The sequence below is a fragment of the Corythoichthys intestinalis genome, chromosome 17 (assembly GCF_030265065.1).
Source record: "Corythoichthys intestinalis isolate RoL2023-P3 chromosome 17, ASM3026506v1, whole genome shotgun sequence".
In the NCBI taxonomy this organism is placed as follows: Eukaryota; Metazoa; Chordata; class Actinopteri; order Syngnathiformes; family Syngnathidae; genus Corythoichthys; species Corythoichthys intestinalis.
In genome coordinates, this window is record NC_080411.1 from 39,474,660 (window position 1) to 39,499,018 (window position 24,359).

The 24,359-nt window shown below is 38.3% G+C and overlaps 1 protein-coding gene across 2 annotated transcripts in view; it reads right to left on the bottom strand.

The window, feature by feature from the left end:
- The window catches only part of vldlr (very low density lipoprotein receptor), a 42,004-nt gene extending 21,238 nt beyond the window's left edge, over positions 1 to 20,766 (bottom strand). The window contains exons 1-13 of one of the 2 annotated variants that reach the window (XM_057818807.1): positions 20,381 to 20,766; positions 14,399 to 14,518; positions 11,619 to 11,741; positions 11,036 to 11,158; positions 9,785 to 9,993; positions 9,295 to 9,457; positions 7,209 to 7,331; positions 6,177 to 6,299; positions 5,542 to 5,661; positions 2,638 to 2,763; positions 1,221 to 1,392; positions 313 to 537; positions 98 to 216 (exon numbers count right to left, since the gene is read on the bottom strand). In XM_057818807.1, coding sequence (XP_057674790.1) covers positions 98 to 216; positions 313 to 537; positions 1,221 to 1,392; positions 2,638 to 2,763; positions 5,542 to 5,661; positions 6,177 to 6,299; positions 7,209 to 7,331; positions 9,295 to 9,457; positions 9,785 to 9,993; positions 11,036 to 11,158; positions 11,619 to 11,741; positions 14,399 to 14,518; positions 20,381 to 20,453 — 1,819 coding nt within the window. In that variant the 5' untranslated portion in view covers positions 20,454 to 20,766. The remainder of the gene's footprint in view (positions 1 to 97; positions 217 to 312; positions 538 to 1,220; positions 1,393 to 2,637; positions 2,764 to 5,541; positions 5,662 to 6,176; positions 6,300 to 7,208; positions 7,332 to 9,294; positions 9,458 to 9,784; positions 9,994 to 11,035; positions 11,159 to 11,618; positions 11,742 to 14,398; positions 14,519 to 20,380) is intronic. The other variant, XM_057818808.1, reaches the window with a different exon arrangement.
- Between the last annotated feature and the right edge of the window lie 3,593 nt (positions 20,767 to 24,359).

The following is a 24,359-nucleotide window of genomic DNA, read 5'->3' on the forward strand; positions in this document are numbered from 1 at the left end:
CTCAGTTTTCTGTTCAAGACCATTAAAATGATCTTCAGTCGTTGATTACAGCATGAAATCAAAACTGATCGGATCATTTGCACATCCTTGTCCTTACCAAGTGTTATTCCATTTGGCCATTGGATGTCGGTCGTCACCAGAATCTGCCTATCAACTCCATTCATGCCAGACTTTTCAATCTTGGCTGGCACACCCCAGTCAGACCAGTAAAGAAACCTAAAATTACAAAAATATACAAATACACATAAAACACTTTATTTTAAGTTATGATCATAGACTAACATCATCTTGAAAGTCCTGACAAACACCTACCCTGACAGAGGATCCACAGCTATGGAAGCAGGTTCTTTCAGCCCTCTATTAAACAAAATTTTCTGCTTGGTTCCATTAAAGTTAGCAACAGAAATTGTTTTGGTTCCTAGATCAGACCAGTATAGGTGTTTGTATATCCAGTCCACTGCAATTCCAACAGGAGAGTGGACATTTTCTATCACTTTGTTGTGGGTGCTCACATCTCCTCGCTTGTCCAGCATAGTGCTGTAATGAAAGATCCAAATTACAATAATTTCACATGGAACACCTTATGAACAAGACCATTACTAGAGACTTGTTGTAATGCATTTAAGACAAGCAAATAGTTGGATTCCTGTACCATTACAAGGAAAACAATGACAGGTAAGAGATCTCGTCTTAAGCCTAAAAGGCTTGACTAACTTGGCCTTCTCTCATGCAATCTTGAACAAAATAAAAATTTCCAAAAACAAAACCAATTGTCTTAAAAAGGTTTGATTACATGTTTACCTATACAGTATATGAATACTTCTGTCTATAAAGCACTCCTCAAAGTACCATTAAAAACAAAATGAGTACAAGGTTGTCAGGTTTTGGTGCAAAAAGTCTGGGCAATGCATTTGCAGACATGACTCATTGTGCCACAAGACAACATTTACGCAAATCAGAAGCCTGCAGTTTCACTTCTCTTTCAACACACTGAAATCAGCGTAAATCCATATCCTACATATCTAAAAGGAGCTCAAAGTAACACAACATTCATGTTACCTTAATACCAGTTTTACATTTTATATAAAGGACAAATTTACTAAAGTTTCCACACCCCTCAAAAAAAAACCAACAAAAAACATGTTATGCTGCACAAGGTTACACTGACAAAAACATAGTCCAAGTTTATGTCCTTCGATCATTATGAATGTGTAAATTACCTAAATATGGCCTTTTGTCCCAGGTCGGCCCAAAACATCATTTGCTGGTCAATATCTGCATCAAGAGCTACAGTGTTTCTCTGCTGCTCCACAATCTGAGTGTACTCTTTCCTCTCGAGACCCAGACGACGAACATCGCGGCGGTTTGTGAATATCAGACTGGGCTCCTTCCCTGAGAATAGAGGACTTGTTTTCAAACACGGACTTTCATTTTTACTTTGGCATCAACTGTCAAAATGCATTCAAGGTTCAAATTTTGCTTCAAACGTTATTTGTAACCTATAAAATATAGTTTGATAGAATTATTTTTTGTATTTAACTAGAACATGAAGACAGTCAAGTTAAAATAGATGTAGCGACACAGCATTTATTTAACCACAAACTGGATTCATATTAAAAAAAAAAAATTTAATATCATTTTGTGATAAACTAAGGACAGTTGCATATAAAGGAAGAGGTCACTTGTCCTGTGTGGCCTACATAAAGTATTTACAAATAACACTTTCCTTTAAAATTTGGTGGGCATGGCTTATCGTCCACAAAATACTATACCTCAAATCAAGGGCGTAGGTTTGCATAAGGTCAGTAGGGACATAACACTAACAACTTTTCAGGACCCCCAAATTGTCCCCACCAACTTTTAAGCAAACTTATTTGCATTGTAAAATCAGTTATGCAGGTAATTTAGATTAGTCTGACTTGCATGAGTTAGTATAACAAACGGTTTGAATTTGCTAACCTGCAAAACTCGAGTAGGAGGCGTCCTCCTGTATGCGTTTTCTACTATTAACGTCAATTAAACAAATGTAGTGAACCGAGGTACACCCCCTTCTCCCCAGTTTTAATTTTATGTGGTCTTAAAGCAGCCCAAAGGAGTTTTAATTTTGTTGTTTGGCTGTTTAATGGGCAAATGCAGTCGTGTTTTACCTGAAGGAAGGCTCCATTTTTATTCATTTTTGTTAATCCCTGACTAAGAAGTTTTTTCAGTTATATTATTTATTTAGAAAATGAGTAGTCTTATGACAATATTTTTTTTTTGCATTCGTGGATAGTTATTAAGTTTGAATGTATTGTGTATGTTTATTTAAGTGATGTTTAAATATTGCAATTTCAATTTGCAAAAAAAAAAATCCAGACATTTTGGAAGTTTTCAAACAGTTTCATTAGTAGATTTTGAAAACAAAGATTTGAATTGAACAGTGTACCGCGTGAACCAATTCATAATGAAGGTGGTATTTTGCATTTATTGTTTAGCCTATCAATTATTTGGGTTCATATTAATGACAAATGCAGCCCTAACCCACCCCCCCATTCACCCAATTTGTTTGGATTTATTAATGTTCCATCCCCAGCAAAAAGTGTACTTGCCGGGTATGCTGTTATAATGTCCCCATCAATGTTGCCTCAGATCACTCACCTACGGCCTTGCAAACTCCTGTAGTGGGATCCATCTGGTAGCCATTGTGGCATTCACATTTGTATCCTCCCTTCAGGTTTATGCAGATTTGACTGCAGATGCCAGGGTTCATACATTCGTTGATGTCTGCAGAAATAAGTTCATCATTCACAATTGACTTATGTCATAACTGAAGAGAATATTTAAAGGTTCTACAATACAGAACATATTTGATGGCACCCACAGCTGCTGGTGCTCATACACTATGATATAGTTACTGTAATCAAACTACTAAGATCTAAAGCTTACTTATTTTTCCCTAAACAATCTATGACTACTACATGTTCAGTAAAACTACATTATTTGATTTGCTTGCAGAATTGAAATACTGTAATTCAAGAAATATAATAATGTTACAAAAAACAAAAAAAAAAGAATCAAAATTATATATATATATATATATATATATATATATAGTATTGGTACCCACCCCTGCAATTCTGTCAGATAATGCTCAATTTCTCCCAGAAAATGATTGCAATTACAAATCCTTCGGTAGTAATATGTTCATTTATTTTGCTTGCAATGAAAAAACACAAAAGATTATTTTAACTTAACAGCCTAATACTTGTTAGCTCAACCTTTAGACAAAATAACTGCGAACAACCGCTTCCGGTATCAATCAGTTTCTTACAATGCCCTGCTGGAATTTTAAACCATTATTCTTTGGCTAACTGCTCCAGTGTCAGATTTGAAGGGTGCCTTCTCCAAACTGCCATTTTCAGATCTCTCCACAGGTGTCCTATGGGATTCAGTTCTGGACTCATTCCTGGCGACTTTAAAGGTCTCCGGTGCTTTCTCTCAAACCATTTTCTAGTGCTTTTTGAAGTGTGTTTTGGGTCATTGTCCTGCTGGAAGACCCATGACCTCTGAGGGAGACCCAGCTTTCTCAGAGCCCTACATTATGCTGCAAAATTTGTTGGTCATCTTCATAATGCCACGCACATGGGCAAGCAGTCCAGTGCCAGAGGCAGAAAAGCAACCCCAAAACATCAGGGAACCACCGCCATTTTTGACTGTGGGGACAGTGTTCTTTTCTTTGAAGGCCTCGTTTTTCTGTTGATGCCTTTTCCCAAAAAGCTCTACTTTTGTTTCATCTGACCAGAGAACATTCTTCCAAAATGTTTTTGGCTTTCTCAGTTAAGTTTTGGCAAACTCCAGCCTTGCTTTTTTATGTCTCTGGGTCTGAAGTGGGTATCCTACCAGAATCCCTTTTTATTCAGACGCCGACGGATAGTACGGGTTGACACTGTTGTACCCTCGGACAGGTGTTAATAACGGCGTTACAATATAACGGCGTTACTAACGGCGTTATTTTTTTTCAGTAGTTGGTAATCTAATTAATTACTTTTCTCATCTTGGCAACGCCATTACCGTTACTGAGGACGGAAAGGCATGCGTTACTATATTGGTCAAAAAGTCTGAGGAGACAGACTCACCGAGACGACAGAGCAGAGCAGGAGTGGGGAGGAGGCAAGAAAATTGTGATGAGGAGCAAACGCGATGCTAGGTAGCTCCAATAATACTGTACATGTTGTAGCCGATAGCCTACAAACTACGCCCGCATGTTATGGTAGATATGGTAGACATGGTAGATATCACATGTACTGTATATAGATATAACTAGATGCAAAATGACAGACATGGCACTAAATGCGTTAGTAGACAGCCGCCATCTTAAAGCAGTAGACTTTTTAGGACGGCTCTGTTGCAGAGAACCTTCCTAGCGAACCTAAGTAACTTTATCTAAAATACTTCTAAATCGGCAAAATCTTGACTTTAATCTATCTTTAAATGATGAAACAGTTTTAAAACTTTCATATGTCGAAAGTAGAGAGAAGGGAACTAATGCAATAATGGGAGCAATTTTAACAACTTTTAACAGTTGATTCAGGGTAAAGGGTAAATTAGGGTAAAGAATTGGGCTCGGGCCAATTGTACCAAAAACCTTCACAAAAAAACTTCACAGTGGGCCAATGTTTTTTTTGTTTTGTTTTTTTTTGAGGGGGGGAAAAAAAAAAAAAAAAAAAAAAAAAAAAAATTATCACTAATTACTTTTCCAAGTAACTAATTACTCTTACATTCAGGTAATTGAGTTACTAACGCGATTACTTTTTGGGAGAAGTAATTTGTAACTATAATTAATTACTTTTTTTCAGTAAGATTAACAACACTGCCCTCGGACTACAGGACAGATTGAACTTGTTTCGATGTTAGTCGAGATTATCCACCATCCGCACAATCTTTTGTTGAACTCTTGTCAATTTTTCCTTTTCCATCCACATCTCGGGAAGTTAGCCATTGCCATGGGCTTTACACTTATTGATGACACTGACCACTGTAGACACAGGAACATTTAGGTCTTTTGAGATGAACTTGTAGCCTTGAGATTGCCCATGCATCCTCACAATTTTGCTTCTCAAGTCCTCAGTTCTTTAGTCTTTTTATACATGATCAATGTGGTACACACAAGGACACAGGCCAGAGGTTTAGTCCACTTTAATCCATTTTAACTGGCTGCAAGTGTGATTTAGTTATTGCCACCACCTTTTATGTGCCACAGGTAAGTAACAGGTGCTGCTAATTACACAAATTAGAGAAGCATCACATGCTTTTTGAAAGGGTGCCAATACTTTTGTCCGGCCCATTTTTGGAGTTATGTGTAAAATGATAAGTCTTTCTCCCCCCCCCCAATTCTCTTTTGTGTTTTTTCATTGCAAGCAAAATCAAGGAAGATATTACTACCAAAGCATTTGTAATTGCAATCATTTTCTGGGAGAAATGAAGCATTTTCTGACAAAATTGCAGGGGTGCCAATACCGTATACTCTATATAGACATTTGATTTCTGAACGAAATGTCATACCCCCACAAGTCTTGTGGTCAATGAGCTGCAGCCCAGGAGTGCAGTCACACTCAAAGCCAATTGTCATGTCTTTACAGATGTGCGAGCAGCCCCCATTGTTCATCAGGCACTCATTGACATCTGCAGAAGAGGGAAAAACGGCAAATGAAACCTACCAGTCGAGGGAACTGTTCTTCTGTCGGATTCAAATAAACTAAGAATGAAGAATTCATTTTTATGTGGTCTCTTTGACCAAGCTTTATTATGTTTGCCTAATTATGATATAATTATGATAATGGGAAACTAAACAACTCCCTTAATCAGTATAGAAACAACCAAATAATGTTGAGCTGTCTAGAGGATACGTCGATTTCCTAAATAAGTGAGCCTTATGTTAAAAGACTGCGCCATTTGGTCTACAATTTTGTCACAGGGTTTTTAAAAAACATTCACAGACAACATCATCTCCATTGGCGCAGGTATTTCACATACATAAAATAAAGTATCAGACTAATTGGCTGCTATATTATAACCATTTTCACAATCAGTTATTTAACTTGGCAAATGATGCTCTGTAGATGGTGAAGTGCTTCCACACTTTGTGATAAAGGGGACACAAAGTTTTCATTTGTGACAGTTTGTGATGTAAAACTCACTGCATTCTTTGATCGGCTCATCGCTCCAGTCGGGACAGTCTCTGTTCTTGTTGCACACTTTGCTCATTTCGATGCACTCCCCGCTGCGGCATTTGAACCTCTCAGGTCCATTACACTGAGTCACTGAGAAAGGTTTTGGCAATTTTCAATCAATAAGGAGTCAATCAGCCTTTGAATGAATTAATGTTACAGAGCTGTGACAGTCTGGTTAAGACTAGTGTACAATGTTTGAAACAAACATCCATTCACAAGAAAGACTCAAACAAAACCATCCTTCTCACCATTTACCCCTACTAATACTTCCCTACTCCTTAACAAAAATTGAAATCATTTATTACACCTTTAAAAGACTCAGACAGGAAATTTCCTCGCTATGAAGGCTGACCTCAAATTAGGAGTACTTCATCCAGCTAAAAGTCATAAATGGTCCTCAGAAACCATAGAAAAGACCAGAAAAACAGTGGACATAAGTCAGAAGTCTAAAATGCTCACTAGGTGTTCATTTATCAGACGGTTTACATGATCTAAACAGTACAAGAAAATGATCAAAACTAAATTTTAATACTTTACTTTGATTTATCAAGTACACGAGAGCGTGAAATATTTTCCATGACAGAATAGGAAAAAAATATCCACACTAGACACTACCTTTCCTACTTCATTTAAAATTGACCTAATATATTGCATATTGCTTACCCAGTTAAGGATACAGCAAATTTCAAGTAAGACAGCAATCTAAACAGATGGCGCAACATTGTTGGAGCAACATCTAAGAAATGAATGTAGGTTGCAGTTTTCTACTTGTTTGCTTAAAAACAAATCTGGAAAGCATGTCGATTAATTTATAATATGATCAAAATCACTCTTTAAAAAAAAAAAAAAAATTTTTTAAAAATCTACCATTTAGTTTAAACGATACTGTTGAAGTCTAAACGTGCGAATTTCACACGATGTGATTATAAAATAAAAAAACGTGTGTGTGTTGTTATACTAGTATATAACAAAAATAGTTATTAGGAAATACAAACTTACAGTTTTTGCAGTTAAATTCATCTGAGCCATCAGTGCACTCTCTGATGCCGTTACATTGTCTATTGCCAAGGATGCAGTTCCCATCATCACATTTGAACTGATCTGCTCCACAAGTACGCACGGCTGCCAAAGGAAGAAACACATTGATCAAAACAAAATAAACTTTTTGGTTGTGGTCTAGGTTAGGAAATTCCTCAAGTGTGATAAGTAAACCCTTCAGACCTGAGCATGCTACTTACGGACATGACGCGTTCGCATCTCTAAACCAAAAAAATACACTGAATTTAGTTGCTATTGTCACTTTCTGATTGGATGAAACTTTACCCATCGAAATCAAATGAGGTTTGGCATGTCCTCTTTGCCATTTTTTGGCTCTGTGACCAAACACCACTTCAAAATGGATGTAAAAAAGTACAAATTTCTCATAAAAAACACATTAACATTAAAAATGACCAATCAAAGTCTATATATCCCCGACCAAAAAATTGCACTTTGTTCTGGTGTGAGTAAAAATCAGTTATTTTTTTGCACAGCAGAAAAAATGCGGTTTGAAGGTTAAAATTGAACCTTTTTTCCCCCTCATTTTAAATATCTAATCAATGCAATACTGACAAGTCACACTGAACTATAAGCCACATTTTTGGGGGAAATTTATTGAACAGAAACTGAATACGTGTACAGCAAGTTAACATGACAATGGATACTGAGCTACAGTGTAGAGGCAAGTCTGCTAATTCCTTAAGTAATTCAATTTCATGACTTGCACATTTTAACCGGCAGAGTATGATTTTCTTTTCTGTGCAATTCTGTTCAGTCTCAGTTGTCTTTAAGGAAATGTTAACTGTAAATTTTCCAGAGGTAAAGAATGAGTTACAAGCCGAGTGCCCTTCCGTGGCTAGCTATAGGTAATGTTTACTGTCATGTTGGTCAGTAGGAATGATATTTCTATATTTACGTATACAAATTACACCTCATTTTAAGTTGTAGGACAAGACTGACTACGGTATTTTCACAACCATAAGGCGCACCTAAAAGTGAAAAAGAAAACAAACAAAAAAATCATCTCCAAAATGGAAGGCGCGCCTAATAATGTGGTGCACCTCTTGTGTGGATTGGGTACCAAAATGTGTGTGAGCAATTTTTTGAAAGGCATACATAAGTGAGAGCAGTAGGGCTGCAACAAACGATTATTTTCATAATCAATTATTCGGGCGATGAATTAAACGATTAATTGTTCGGATTCACTCCTTTCAATTACCTTAAAAATTTACCTTTAACTCATTTTCGGCATCTTGTAAGTAGCAATGAAGACAAAATGGATGACATCAAAGATAAAGATATCAAATTTGTTGGCAACTAGTAATTCATTAATCGATTTAATCAATTAGTTGTTGCAGCCTTATTAAGAAGCTAGTTTAGACAGATGTCCGAAAATTGTTAAAAATGTGAATTGTTTTCCAAAAAGCAGATTTTTGTTTATGTCATAGTTTGACTTGACAAAAAAAAGGAGAAATGCGATATTTACAACTGAGAAGTTTTATATATTTAATATTTTCAAGACTAGACAAGTTTAAGGTGAGGAAGATCCTAAACGATTAATCAGTTATCAAAATAGTTGTCAATTTGCTAATCCATTAGTTGTCAATTAATCGATCATCTAGAGAGCAGCATGAGAACCTTAAAGGGCGAAGATTGTGCAAGATATGGGGGTGTGCCCCAGTAGCTATAAAGCTTGTGTGTGCTAGGCTGTTCAATTCAGATACAGAAGATAAGGACTTTAATGGATTTGTGGATTAAGATTGATGTGAGTACTTTGTTAAATTCTTTAATAAAGTACCAATGAACTTAGTTTTGCTCCCGCTGCCTTTAAAATCTTTTTTAAAATGCTAGCGCGCATGATAGCATATGTTATTCATGCGCCCAGTAATACGGTGCGCTTTGTGTGTGTTAAATACAAAAATATCACCCGAATATCAGCCCGAAGCTTATAATACAGTGCGCCCTATGATCGTGAAAATATGCAACTTGTATTACCAAAAACGGTTCATTAAAAAAGGTACACATTGAGTACAGTTTTGGTACATACGACAGTTTGTTTCATCGCTGCCATCTTTGCAATCGGGGTCTCCATCACACCTCCACTTTTTGTGAATACATTCTCCGGAAAGGCATTGCATCTCACTAGTTGAGCACTTGGCTGGTGGGGTTGGGTGACGACCACAACGTGATTGAGACTCATCTGACTGATCCTGTAGAACAACAGTTGTAAAAATAAACATGTGAAGCATGTAATCCTTGTGTGTAAGAAGAGCTGCATTGATTGATTATATGTGAATGAGAACAAAGGCTAAACTTGTGTAAAACTAAATACATTGTAGATTTGTAAAGTTCTTACAGGTGCTTCGTCCAGCGATATCAGTTTTACTCAATTTGGAAGTTGGTTGCTCATATACCACATTAAGTTGACAACAGCTATTCTTGTTCTGTGCTTTGCAATTTACATTTTATCATTGCCATTTTATTGACATTAACCCTCGTGAGGATAAGCTGTTCAGTCGAATGAATGAATGCATTACCTGACAGTCAACATCATCATCACACACCCAACTATTTGGGATGCATGATGAATTTCCACACTGGAATTCATTCGGGCCACAGGAAGATGGCACACACTCCACTTCATCTGACCCATCACCACAGTCATCCTTGCCATTGCATACAAAGTTTCGGGAGATACAACGTTCACTGGCACACGTGAACTCATTTGGAGCACAGGTTACATTACCTGAAAGTGCAAAGTCACATGCAATTGTAGTTTAAGGAGATTGTGACATTCTAGAATATATGCAGTTTCTCTGCAGCACATCTGTTAGAGACTCCATGACCTAGTGCATTCTTTTCCTACCGTTTCAAATAGGCAGGTGCCAGTATGATATTCTGGCTGTACAATAACCTTGAGCCAAAATATTACGGTTTCTAGGTATCATGGTTTTGCGATTACAGCTCTAAAATGTGTTACTTTGAGATATCTGTTAAGAAAAAAAGAAAAAAAAAAAGATTTTCTTCAAAACATTAGCAAATTTGAACATATGTTAAAAAAAAAGTACTCTAAATTTAAATAAATGCAGTCCTTTAGGTGAGCCTAAACCCACAGCTCAACATTACCATCAGAACAAAAATAATTGATTTTCCATAAAAAGCACATGCGTATGACTCCTATCATGTTTACATTATGCACACACTTTCTTTCTCAACACAGAGTTGCACTGACTGAGCAACAACCAGTGGGGGAGGGTCAAGCATTACAGCCGCAAGCAAGGGATTTCTCCATGCATTTTAGGGGAAAAAATGGCTAATACCTTAGGGACGGTATGACAAAATTTTTGTTTTGAAACCTTGACGTTTTCATACCACGGTATACCTTGAAACCAGTAATCGGCACATGTCTAGTTTCAAATCCAGTCATTTGGTACCAGTCAGCATTGTATGCAAGCATTTTTTATTTATTTATTTTTTTAAATACATTCACGCTAATTGAATTCCCACTGAAACATTGAATTTAAACAAGGAAGAAGGCAATTAGGTAGTTTCCTGGCAGATGACTTGCATTATTGGCAGGTCAACAATCATGAAACGTTCATAATAAAATACGTTATTAAATTTAAAGCATTGTACAGAATATGCACATGCAATTGAAACGAAAGAAATAAACGGCATGCCTGTCTGAAACGAAGCCAGCCCACCAGTAACTGACATATCTACCAGTCACGTAGTACATTTAAATCTGAGGTGACATAGGTTAATTTATTGACTTTCATAACACCTACCACAGTTGACCTCGTCTTCTCCGTTATCACAGTCCTTTTCACCATCACACTTCCAGAAGTTGGGGATGCATTGCGTTGAACCAGCTCCACAACTGAACTCATTCAAACGGCATGTCCGCATGTCTGAATAAAGTACACATGCCATAAGTCAATGAGAAGTATTGCAATACTCCCCCCACTCCCCCCTTACACAGAATTGTTGTAATTGCCATAGGGTATGAAAGTTTTTATTTTTTAATGATTACAATTAGGCAGTAGGGTAACAATGGGTGTTATGCTCGAACTCTTTGTGAACTACAATCAAATGTTCAACAGTATATGTATGCATGCTTTTGAGTGTAGCCATAATACCAAACAATTCCTGACCAATCCGGGATTTGATAGCAAAGCTTGTGACCTTGAATTTATAGTTAATCAGAAGATTGGCCCTAAAACCCCTTGTTATCCTACACATTTCTTTTGACTGCAACACCTTCACATGGTTTAAAACATGCAAAAAAATAAAAATGATAAAATCACAGCTTTGTACTTTACTTCACAGGTTATATCAGACACCAAGCTGATCAGCTTGATGGCTACTTACGGCAGATTTCTACACTCTCGTCTGACCCGTCCTCACAGTCTGGCTCCCCATCACAATGCCATCTCTTTGGAATACACTGGCCATTACGACACACAAAGTCTGTATCTGGACAAACTTTCTTGACTGTTGCGGAAAGGGAGACAATCAGATTATGTGCACAGCCAGGATTTCACTTCAGTAAAGAGGCACTGTTCATAATAATAACAGTACTTCTACAGTTTAAGTCACAGCATCCAAAGTCTCGAACAAGACCCATGTAAATGTCTTTTTAAATGTCAAAATTATTTAGTGAAGTACGAAAGTGTATATTATTTAACACTGTGGCCACTGTCAAGCTCAAAATGGACAAATGCATTTGAATACATGAATCAACACATTTGACATTTAAAGTAATTTGATTTTTTTTCCTCCCTCTGTCAAAAGACAATTGGCGTCTATTATTCCTTACCACAGATTATTTTTACTCCCTCACTCATGACCCAGATAAAAACAGAAAATTTACAGTTAGGCTTTCAAAAACTGTACCTGTATATACAATATACATAATTAAATTGTTTAAAATGGACCCAGTTAGCACAACACTAATGCTTTTGTGTCATCAGGTCATTCAGTTCAAGGGTATAAACGATCCACCCAGTTCAAAGCGACCATGTGACCTCTAAAGGAGAATGTTAATGAAAACATTGTCTAGCATTGCCTAATCGGAACACTTCATAGCTCACAATGTGTCTGTAATAGACCACAATAATTTTTGCCTCTGAAAATAAGTTTACTATAATTTTTGGTCTAAGTCTGATCTGACGATAAGCCTCACCCACCAAAATTTAAGAGTTTTTGTTCATATACTGTATAAACAACATTAGAATATAAATCAAAGGTGCATTTACACCAAATGACATGCAACTCATTAAACTGTAAAAATCCACATGTACGACGCTCTGGACTATAAGACCACGGTACAAAGATAGGAAAAAATGTAGCAGTTTATAGTCCGAAAATTACGGTAGTTGCATTAGGGGTGTGACAAAATATCGAAATGGTGATATATCGTCATACTTTGTATCCCAAAACGTTATTGATATGCGCTGCCAATAAGGGAGTGCTAAAAAAAAAAAAAAAAAAAAAAAGTTTATTAGATGCATCGCGATTCCACACGTGACTATTCGATCACGATTCATAAATGTTCAAAAACGACAATTTACCCTAATAACTTTATGACAGCCGCTAGTAACGGAACGAAATTCAAGACACGTCTGCCACCCGAACAACTTTATTGGACACACGCGCAGTGTTATGATGGATGCTGCTGGTTACTGATTGAGAGATCTACTCCTTTTTTAAAAGACTCGAAAATATATTTGTGTATGAGACCGGCAGGGACCTGGCGGTCGTGCTTCTGTGCACAAGTTATTTTTTAGAGCGAGAGGGGTAGCGAGAATTCATTGCTCCTTGTCTTTCAGTTGTCCAGCAGTAGGTTCAAATCATGTTAATTGGAAAAAGTCCCTAGTGTTTTGCCAAGTCCCGTGTCCGTCTATCAGTGGTGAGTACGCAAACTCTTGTACTGTTTGTATTTTATCGTTTTTGAGATGTTACTAGTTAGTGCCGAGCGCTATGCTAATTAGAGACTTTGCCAGCATGTATTTCCATGTCAAGTTGCGCATTGTTTGGTGGTGTACAAAAGTTACTCCAAATTCAGAACGTTTAAAACCAGGATTGAGTACAGCGGTAACAATACAAACATGCTAAATAGAACAGAAATCTGTGAAAACAAAGTATATTGGTTAAAAGAAGTCTTATTTCTAAAGACGCCATTTCCAGAAAATGTGGATTTCATTCCATCAGTGTAAATTTGATTGTATTGTTGAGAGAAATAAGTACTGCCTTTGAAACAGCTAATGTTTTTGCACCTATTTGTGAAAAAGAGCATCTCAAAGTCAGCTGTGTGTTGATGGGCATGTTGAGAAATAAGTAATGCCTTAAAAATTGTGTTTTTTCAGTTTCTTGTTTAAAAAAAAAAAAAAAAAAGTTTCCATCGTTCCTGTTGAATCTTAAGGATATTTTAAATGAATAATGGACATACGTTTGGCTACTTATTTAGTGAAGTACAATGCATTGACAATCGTAATCGTCAATACAGTGATCATCGTTCAATAATCAAATCGTAGCACCCTGAATCGTAATCGAATCCATACGTGGGGTGCCTAAGATGGCACACCTCGAGAGGCTGCCAAGAATCGATACATCAGTTTAAAAACGTGTCAACATTTAAAAAAAAAAAAAAAAAATCTTCATTTTAAGATATTTAAAAGTCACTTCCTGTTGAATGAGTCACTGCCTATTCAATTGGCGAGTTTCCCAGGTCACTTACGGTTCTGTAACCCAAAATCAACAGGAAGTGACTGATAATCAATAGCAAATGACCCGAAATGCCCCAAAATTAAACTCATTGGTTGCCTTTGACAGCTTTGTACCACTCACGTCCAATCCGTTTGAAGAGGGAGGGATACCAGCCCTAGAGTTCAAATGGATTGGATGTCTACTTGTGATGAACTCAATTCAATTCAATGCACAGCAGAAGGAAGAGATTTGTCGTTTTGTATAAAATCCCGGAATGATTTCCCAACCAAAGACTATCATCGTTGTATCGCGATATCGTGAGATCGTCATCATGAGTCTTGTATAGCAAATTGTATTGAGGTACCAAGAGGTTCCCACCCCTAAGTTGCATACACCAAACTTGAAATGAGTGGTACAAAGTTTTAGTTGTGTGCATTTCTCACCACAAGAGATTTCGTCACTGCCATCACTGCAGTCCTCGTCACCATCGCACTTCCAAACAGACTGGATGCAACGGCCATTTTCACACTGAAACTGGTTGGCCTCACATTCTGTTTTGGTTCCTAAAGGATAAATGGACAAAAAAAAAAAAAAAAAAAAAAAAAGTCAAGCAAATATCATGATAAATTTTTGCTACCTATAACACAAGCACCGAGTAACACTTGCATCTCCAACTATAAATAGAATGCCACTGTGCTTTATATAAATGCTGTCACCCTGGTGGTCACGTTAATGCAATTTTCCCCAGTAACAGAATCTGTTGCAGTGTATTCCCCTCCTCCTCCAGTCCACCACCCCGCCCTCTACTGGAGCCAAGTGCACCCCCACACTGCCTGCACTCATATAGCTAGGGATCTGGGTCTAGCATGCCATCGCCGTAACTGTGGAGGGAAACATACATTTTAATCAGGCCAGGCGTTGCTGCCGCTGATCTAATTTATGGGATGCCTTGCTCAGAAACTCTTAATTTAGATCTAGTACTAGCCTGTACTTGTGATAATTGTTTAGTCATTAAAATTAGCACATAAGTCGGGTGGAAAATGCATGTGAATGAGCCAAACTCTTCCTCTCAAAGCATTTGATGATTGAGCCTGCATATGCTCTATCCTTGAATTATTCAACTATGAATTAACACCTTTGTCACTACTATGTACACAAACTATAAAGAAATACATCGAATAAACAATTAAAGTATATTTAATGCAAATAGTTACCGTCAAAACCAGATTATACATGACTAAGGAACTAAAATGAGTGATAAGGTGATAACTACAAGACTAAATTGGAAAAGTACATTCCAGCGTAATTTTGACTGTTGAGTTTGTTTAATTTTTTCTTGGCCTTGGCAGAGGTCTGAAGCCAAAATGTTCATTCTGTGTATCTACGTCAAGCATGACAACTGCTGTTGGGAGATTGTTTTTCCTTCCCAATTCTATTAGGACAACAAAGTGCCGATGACAGCAAAAAGCATGTTCATTTCATATTTTCTGCGGTATTTTATGCTCCTGAATGAAACTGACCGCTTGGATGTGTGTGGAAGCGATCGATATATTTTTTTAGTTTTTTTTCATCTCGCGCAATGAAAATGAGCGACTTCCTGTTTTGACGAGGATTGCTACTGTGACGTCAGCGGCATAGTCATCGTCGGTATACGGTCAATACTACAGTATGCACAATGACTGCGGATTCAGCTCGTTTTGTGGATTAATTCTTTTATTTTTCGCATCACACCAGCCGAACGGCTGCAGAAAAATGTTGCTGCACTAGGGAGAGGCATGCGAGCCTTTTTGGGGTTTCAAAACGTTCCCATTCACCTGTGGATATTAGCCAAAACAAGTCCTACTATTGTGGGACCATTGGACTTACAAGGAAGTGAGTAAACATTGTGTTTTGTATTATGTCAAATACTGGGATCATTTTGATACGTAGGTGGCTTGCATATTGTGGCTGACATTCTCCTTGTCCACTCGGCCAGTGACGACCGGCAGCTTGTCGCACATCCTCCCGCTGGGAAAGCACGACACTCCGTTTATTGCCCTCTTCATGCGCCCAGTGTTCTGTCAAATTTTCCAAACGATCAGAAATTGCAACTCTGTTAAAAATGGCCACGAGTACAGCGATTACAAAGTTAACACGACAAATTTTCTTTAAATAAAGGACTATTTACTTACGTTTGATCATGGATGGGCATGTAGAAAACCTCAATGCCAGACACATTGTCATGTTAGCTGCACAACAACTGCAGCCACTCACCTATGACTCTCTCGCTGTTTACGTCTTCGCCGTGCAGTAAAGCATTATTTTGCCATATTCGTGTTGACCATTTGGCAGCTACGCTCTCCTCAGACAACGGCCGGTTTGTCCGGCGGTCATTGTCCAGCTGCTTCCCCGCAAATGAGCCCTCTGCCCTCAGCAGGGTAACGACAAGCTAACTTGCTCGCAGCCGGGCGGGTTGCCGATCGGCGAAGACTATCGACAACCCCGCCGCCGTGTAAAATGATCCGGGCTAGTTATGTGTGATTTTCCGCTTCAAAGACTTTGAAACATAACTCTGTTCAGGTTAGCATGTTGGCTAGCTGTCACGCCTCCTGGTTTGTTTACATTCTCCGAAGCTAGCAGGGAAATAAGAAAAGCCCTGACCAACTACGGTGGCATAAAAAAAAAAAAAAAAAAAAAAAAAAAAAAAATCATTCGGGAGGAGTGACAGTAAGGGGGAAGTCAACAGTTTTGACCATTATGGAGTAATTTTGCCATGTACTGAATAAATGCATTTTTATTATTTCATATCCCATTTAGCACAAGACTTATTTGTCATGACCATACAATTTATTCAGCTATTGGGGAAAAATACTGTGTTAAAATGAATATCCTGTAAAAATATTGGAGTAGAGAGACTGAATGACATTTTGCGGCTCTCTGTCGCATTTTCCTCGTTCTGAATAATTCCCCCTCATTGGGCTGAATAGTAAAACAGATGAAACCATTCTCCTGCCGACGTCATCCAGTTGTTGGGGACGCTAGAGCCCTGTAATGGTAGGCGTGGCTAATCGGCAGATTAAAAGACTAATTTCTCGTCATCTACGCTTTGCCAAATTTTTGTATATGGTCGAATCGTCTCAAAATATTCTAATTCACCTAATAATGCTATTTCAGACTTTCTCCTGTCGTACGCACTTTAAGGCCAGTTGTTGGCCATAATCGTCGATTTATATCGTATGCCCCGAATTTTCTACTTGCACCCATAAATATTCATTTATGTCCGTTTTCATGCTTGATCTGTTTTCTTGAACACTGATTTTGTATGACACATTTTGTTACATTTGTGCAAAATTAAGTTATAAAACATTAAACCATATTTTATTGTTCCGATTTCAAATGGCTCAGTGAGGATGTACGTGGAACTTGACATTCGCTACCATCAACAATGTTAAAAAAAAAAAAAAAAAAATCACTGACAGAGCATATAAAGAAGCCATCTCCAATTAGTGCCCTGAACCTTGAAGGAGAAATCGGTACAAAGTCAGCAGTTCTAGGGATAAGACCATCCTAATAAGGGTAAGCAGAAAAGAAAATGGATGACTGATTTTTAAAGAGACAATCCCTGATGTTTTTATATGTTAACTCAAGGGCCGCCATTGACAGAGACTGATGTCCTACCCATATTGATAGGTAACTAAAGGAAACTAAATACACTTTATGTTGAAGGTAATAAGTTTTATCGGTTAAATTTACAAAGCAAAGTACAAATATTTGTTGGAGCTATGACAGATTTTCATAAATGTTCAAGATGAGCGCCGCCTGTGAGACTGTACATGTCGAATCGGTATTTGAGCTCGTGCCAGACTTGAAACTCAAACTTGAAATTTTTGGTGCCAAGTCCTAATTTGTTTTGTAGTTGGTGCCTTCTTTGCAAAATTTGTGAAGAAGGCACTCTGCACTGTTCTCGGTGACTGAGTCCGAGCATACTCTAACACGAAAAATGCCTTTTCTTTTGAAGTGAACGGCATTTCTTAACCTGAAAAAATAGAAATGCAAAACGTTACACACAAAAACTTGAAACATTTCTACACAGGCTGTGAAAATTTGAAGTCATTCAAACAAAAATTGTCAAAATTTTTGGCCTACGAAATGAAGTCAAACATTTTGGGAGTGAAGGCAAAATGAACTCAATACAACCATTTGATTGTTTTTAAATATTAACTTAAGGGCTGCCATTGACAGTGACAAACGTCCAATCCATATTTATAGGAAGCGTTGGCAGCACTCATTCGATTGTGTGTTTTTAAATGTTAAATCAAGGGCTGCATTGACAGAGTCTGACATCAATCCATATTGATAGGAATCATCAAGAGCAATCATTCAATTGTGTGCTTTCAAATGTCAACTCATTGGCTGCCATTGACGACGGCAGACGTTCGAATGGCATACCTCACGCAACACGTCACTTTTGCTCATTAATATTCATGACGTTAGCAATTGTTGCTAGGCAGGTCAAGCCTATGCATCTCCCAATGCTCAATGCATATAAATAGTGTATGAACGAGATGTTTACTGAGCTAAACCTACAGTGGGGAGAACAAGTATTTGATACACTGCCAATGGGAAAACCCATTCCCATTGGCAGTGTATCAAATACTTGTTCTCCCCACTGTACCATTCTGTCCAAAAATGATGTCTCTGGTGCTAAATTGACTGGTAAAGATATGGAAGAACATACAAATGCTCAATTCAAGAGATGGCTTCAGTGTCGAGGGCTGAAAAAGACAGGAAAAAGAGCCAACCTGACCAAGAGGTAGCTTTTTTTAATAGACACCTTTTTCTTGTGTGCATTGCCTTAGACCGCTGACAGTGACATTCTCCAGTTTCAAAAAGCCATCTTTTACCACCATATGCCCGTTCTTATACATATATATATATTGTATACTCTGGTTGCCTCTGACCATTCTTGGGGGTAATTTACATTGCATTTTTTGTGAAGCGATCGCAAAAGCTACTCAGTGACAGCCAAGGAACACTAAATTTTCTCATTAATAAAAAACCTTAATTCTACAATTTATTTACACTCCCTCTTACTAAAGTCCCCCCCCCCCCCCACAGAAAAGGTAACAACAGTGGCACTCAGGTACCCTTTTAATTTCAAAATTGCCTACCTCTATGTCCTCAGTAGGAACATGGCCCCAAAAAAATTAATAAAAGTTTACTGCATATGAGGGTGAATGGCTTCACCTTGCTGGCGTTAAACTGGTCTTTTGGATGTCCGCAAAAGTTGATCCATTGTTCACATTTCTTCCTCTTTTTTGGCTTCGGGAAACGTATGAAGAAAACATCCTTCATATGTTGTAATGTCTAGAGTCGTTTCTATAAGTTCTATAGCAGCAGTGTTTACTCGGCATGTTCTGTTTTGAAAGATTACCGGCAGAAAACATGACATTAACAGGAGTTGTATGCGAGGGGCATGTCTATGTTGACCCGCTTCCGGGTTAAGATGGAAAGAGTAAAAATAGCATTCGTGTGGTACGCTATTGAATGATCACTGTCGAATCTCCCAGTCAAAACAGATTGGACATCTGTCACCATCAATAGCAATGAAACATGATCCCTCAGTGGCAGCCATCATAGCTGAAATTGATTTGATGTCCATCACCGTCCATGGCATTAAATGAGGAAATTGATGATATTTAAAGGAACAACTCCATCAGGTTTAAAATTAACTCAATGACTGCCATTGATGGCGACAGACGTCCAATCCATTTAAAGCCCTCCCAGTTTAAATTGGGGCACGTATTACCAAACTATTGATCGAAGGTACAGCAAAAACCTAAAACAGTACAAGCTAAAATCAGTAAAAACACAGGGGGGAAAAATGACATTGCATACAATAGAAGTTACACACGTAACCATTTAAGTGCCGCGCGCTAATCAGGGTGGGATTTCTCTCACCTGCGCCAGGTGAATTCACCTGACAGTGTTGATTGTGATCAAATTCTGTATACCAACTTGAACATAAATATGTGTCGATAGTAGCCAATGATTGGCAAAATACTGTTTTTTAAAAATCTATACACAAAAGGAACAATAAACAGTTTTCGGAAGGAGGAAACTGATCGACTAAAAGGATAGAGCACAAATGTGTCTGCGCAACACAAACGAAAGAGGCCCGCTTGGTATCTTTTCAAGGAGTCAAAAAATATTAATATTCGATTTAAATTTGTAGTGATGCTCTCGTAATAGCTCGGTTTGAGTAAAGAAAGCGGGTCATCCCCGCATCGCCTCATTTCTAACAATAAACGCAAGCACAGCCAAGCTGGGTCATTCAATTCAGTCAGGGACCAGCACCAAGACAGGTGTTCAAGCTCGGCGACATTAGCTAACCTTACCGACAGCACGCTGTGAGCGTTGCCTCAAAAGAGAGAGTAAAGACTTACCGCGAACAATCGTGTAGTGCTGGAGGCATATTAGCAGCGGTAGCAGAAGGATCGCGGCTGTGGAAGCAATCATGTCTCGCCGTGGAACGTGCGGGTTGTTGCTAGCCGAGCGCTCGCCGGCTGCCTGCTTGGCTTACTTGTGGGTCGGCGCTGCCCTGCTTGCTCTTTGGGTCCGTTGGCTCAAGCGCGCACCACATATACACGTAACACACGCGCGCGCGCTCTCATATATGCGCTCGGACATACACGCTCCCACGCATACATGCACGCACGCACGCACGTACGTACGCAGGAACGCGCGCGCGCAATCACAAATTGACGTACGGTCCGGCCAACCAGCACGAAACCAACGAGACGGAATGGTCACGCGCCTCACAGGTCGCAGGTGGACCAGTTTATTCTATTCCAAACCAAATCCATTTCCTATGTGTGTGACGTTGAAGGCCGACCCAGGCAATCGGTGAGCTGGTGCAATACAGATCCCTGTCACAGCCAAGGTGGATTTGCCTCCTCCTTCTCGATGTCTTGTTAACTCTTGACTATCCGTATTCCATCTCATAGTTAAAAAAAATCCTCATATACCTCATTGCAGTTATTGAATCATTCAAAATTATGGACAGCGGTGGATAGAGTTGCCAAAAAATTGGCTCAATAATAAACTAAACAATAATACTCAAGTAAAAGTAAGAGTAGTCATTCAAAAATTTTCACTCAAGTACAAGAGTAGTCATTGAAAAGAATACTTAAATAACGAATAACATTGTGAGTAACTGCTTACAAAGTCAGTTTTTTTTTTTTTAAACCAATGGAACATTTTTATTCTAAACACAACTTTATCTGTATGAACTGTTATTTTTTATATGGTCTATAACCTATCACATGACCATAATAGGTAAAAGAATGACACAAAATTTATCAAATTCAGACTAGAACAACACTCTGAAATATTACCAGTCCAAACAGCATGAGTGCCCTCGAGTGGAGAAAAAAAACATTGTTACCTCTGATTTGAATAATGGAGTAATGTGGTTATGGTTTGATGGATCGTTGGTGAAACTGAGACAGTCACTGTCGGCATCTCTAGCAAAAATTAAGCCAATGTGTTGAATAAAGAGGAAAAATGTAACGACTCTGTAGCCCAAAGTAGCGGAGTATGAGTAGTGTTTCTTCTTCACAAATCTACTTAAGTAAAAGTAAAAAGTATTGCGTGGTAAAACTAAGTACATTTTTCTCCAAAAGATACTCAAGTAAATGTAACACATTATTACCCACCTCTGAACATGGAATGTTAGGATTTGGGGGACTAAATCCAATAAAACACAATCTTGACTAATAATTATTAAGTTATACAATATAAGCACATTTGGCACAAGTGTTGACATTTTGACTAATAATAATTGGTTTAATTTATGATTATTCACCACAGTGGTTAATATATACATGGCGGAAAACACAGACGAGGCTGAAAAAAGCAGTTTGTGCTCTTGCACTCCTCTTTAAAATATGCTGCTGTATTTTGAGTCAAAAGAACTGTTGTGTTTAATAGAACATTATGTCTATATGCTGCCATAGCAGATTCATGGCGCATTAAGCCCCCAAACTATTTTTTTTTAATTTGTCTGTTTTACCCTGGAGATCCCCGTTTACAGACACAGCGCAACCGCTTTTGTTTCAACCCAGCCATAAAAACAAGGTAAGTAACTATACAGTATTTATTATTCGCAATGTCTATCATTTTTAGCCTAGCATCATTAATTGATGAAAAAAAAAAAAAAAACGACTTTATAAAATTATTCACTCGCATATTTTAAACTTAGGTCACGGATATCTACCTCATAACTATAGCTTAATTGTATTTTTTTGTTGTTGTTGTTACTGTTCCAGATATTACGATTGTTACTATTTTAGATGATAAATATTCCATCCAAACAAAGAAAAATTGGGAAAAAAGAAAATGTTTAAAAGGGTAAATATTTGAAAAAGAAAATCTCGACCACTCCTTGATGTCTGCGATTTCTGCATTGTGACTCGTGTTATATTACCGTGTTCTCACCCATAAAATCCCCCAAAAGTCCGACTGTGGCCATTCACAGCTGTGTCTTGACACTGGGTGAGACATGCTACATGGAGTTTTTGGATCGAAACAAGGTAAGTACGCGTTAATCTTGTTAAAATCATGGTGTCCTTAATTATGCTCTCTAATGCTCTCACCTCGAGTTAGGGTTTAGGGGTTTAAAAAAAAGTTTTTTAAAAATGTGCCCCTGTTCAAAAAATTTCTTCCCCCAGAAAATCGAGATTATAAGCTTTCCAAAGATGTATCACCCATGCCATGCATATAAGAGATTTTTTTTTAGTATAGGCCAAATGTATGGACACTAAAAATATACAGTGAGTAGCAAAAGTATTTGCACCCCTTGTTTGTTTAGATGCATTTTCACTTATAGAGACATTAAAAAAAAAAAAAAAAAAAAAAAATCCGGAACTCACATTGTATAATTTTTCAATAATTTATTTGTCATTTACTGGGGTTCATAACTATTTGTACCCTTGAGAAAATCAGTGGGAATATTTAGTGCAGAAGCCTTTGTTTGCAATCATAGAGGTCAGATGTTCTCTGTACTTCTTCACCAGGTTTTCACATATGGAAACAGGGATTTCGGTCCATTCCTCCACACAAATCTTCTCTAGATTTGTCAGGTTTTGGGGCTGTTGTTGACAAACATGAAGTTTTAGCTGCATCCAAAGATTTTCTATTGGATTGAGGTCTGGAGACTGACAAGGCCACTCCAGAACCTTGATATGCTTTTTATGCAGCCACTCCTTGGTCAGCTCTGCTGTGTGCGTCGGATCATTGTCACGTTGGAAGATCCAGCCCGACTCATTTTCAGGTCTCTGACTGAGGGAAGGAGGTTGTGGCTCAAAATCTGACGATACATGTCACCATTCATCCTCTGTTTTATACAGTACTGTTGTCCTGTTCCCTTTGCGGAAAGCAGCCCCAAAGCATGAGGTTTCCACCCCTATACGTCACATAGGGGATGGTGTTCTTGGGATTATAGTCATCCTTCTTTTTCCTCCACACACGACGAGTAAAGTTTGCACCAAAAACTTCTGCTCCGGTCTCATCTTACCACATGACTTTCTCCCATGATCCTTCTGCATCATTCAGATGGTCCCTGGCAAACTTCAGACGGGCCTTCACGGGCTTCAACAGGGGAAACCTTCTGAGCAATGCATGATTTTGCACCATAGTTTTCTACTGACAGTAGCCTTTAAAACTGTGCATCCGACTCTCTTCAGGTCATTGACCAGCTCCTGCCGTGCGAGGTAAATTATCATTCATGTCTAGCCCTTTCAATTTTCTAACAATTGCTGCAATTGTTGATAAATTCTCGCCAAGCTGCTTTCCAATTGTCCCAGAGCCTTTTCCAGCTTTGTGGAGCTCAACAATTTATCTCTGTTGTCTTTCAAAAGCTCTCTGGTCTTGCACATGGTAGCTGTTGGATTATGACTATGGGGTGCAGAGGTGACAATATTGAGCTCGAACGGGTAACGGGTGGTTACTCATGGGGTAAAGATGGACTTTTTTAAGGAAGACTGACAACTCTTTGAGTGTCATAATTATTATTAGATTTATTATATTCTGATTCTCAGAGGTACAAATACTATATAGCCCATTTCACAAACATATCTTGGTAAATTCCCGTGTAAGGTGACGCGGGAGTTACGTCATTGCTTTCATGCATGTTGAGATATCCCTGGAATGACGCAGGTTGGAGACTTTCACAGACATGTCCCGTATTGTCCACTGGCACTCTCTGTTCAGGGAGGGCTGCTAGCGCAATTTTTCAACCCTGGCATTGCGCCATTTTTGGTTGGCATCGGCTGTTATAATGTTGGTCAAATCGTGTTTTGTTACAGTGCCGGTTGTGGGAGCGTTCCAGATGTCGTATCTGCAGCCAATTCAAGGTCATTAAGA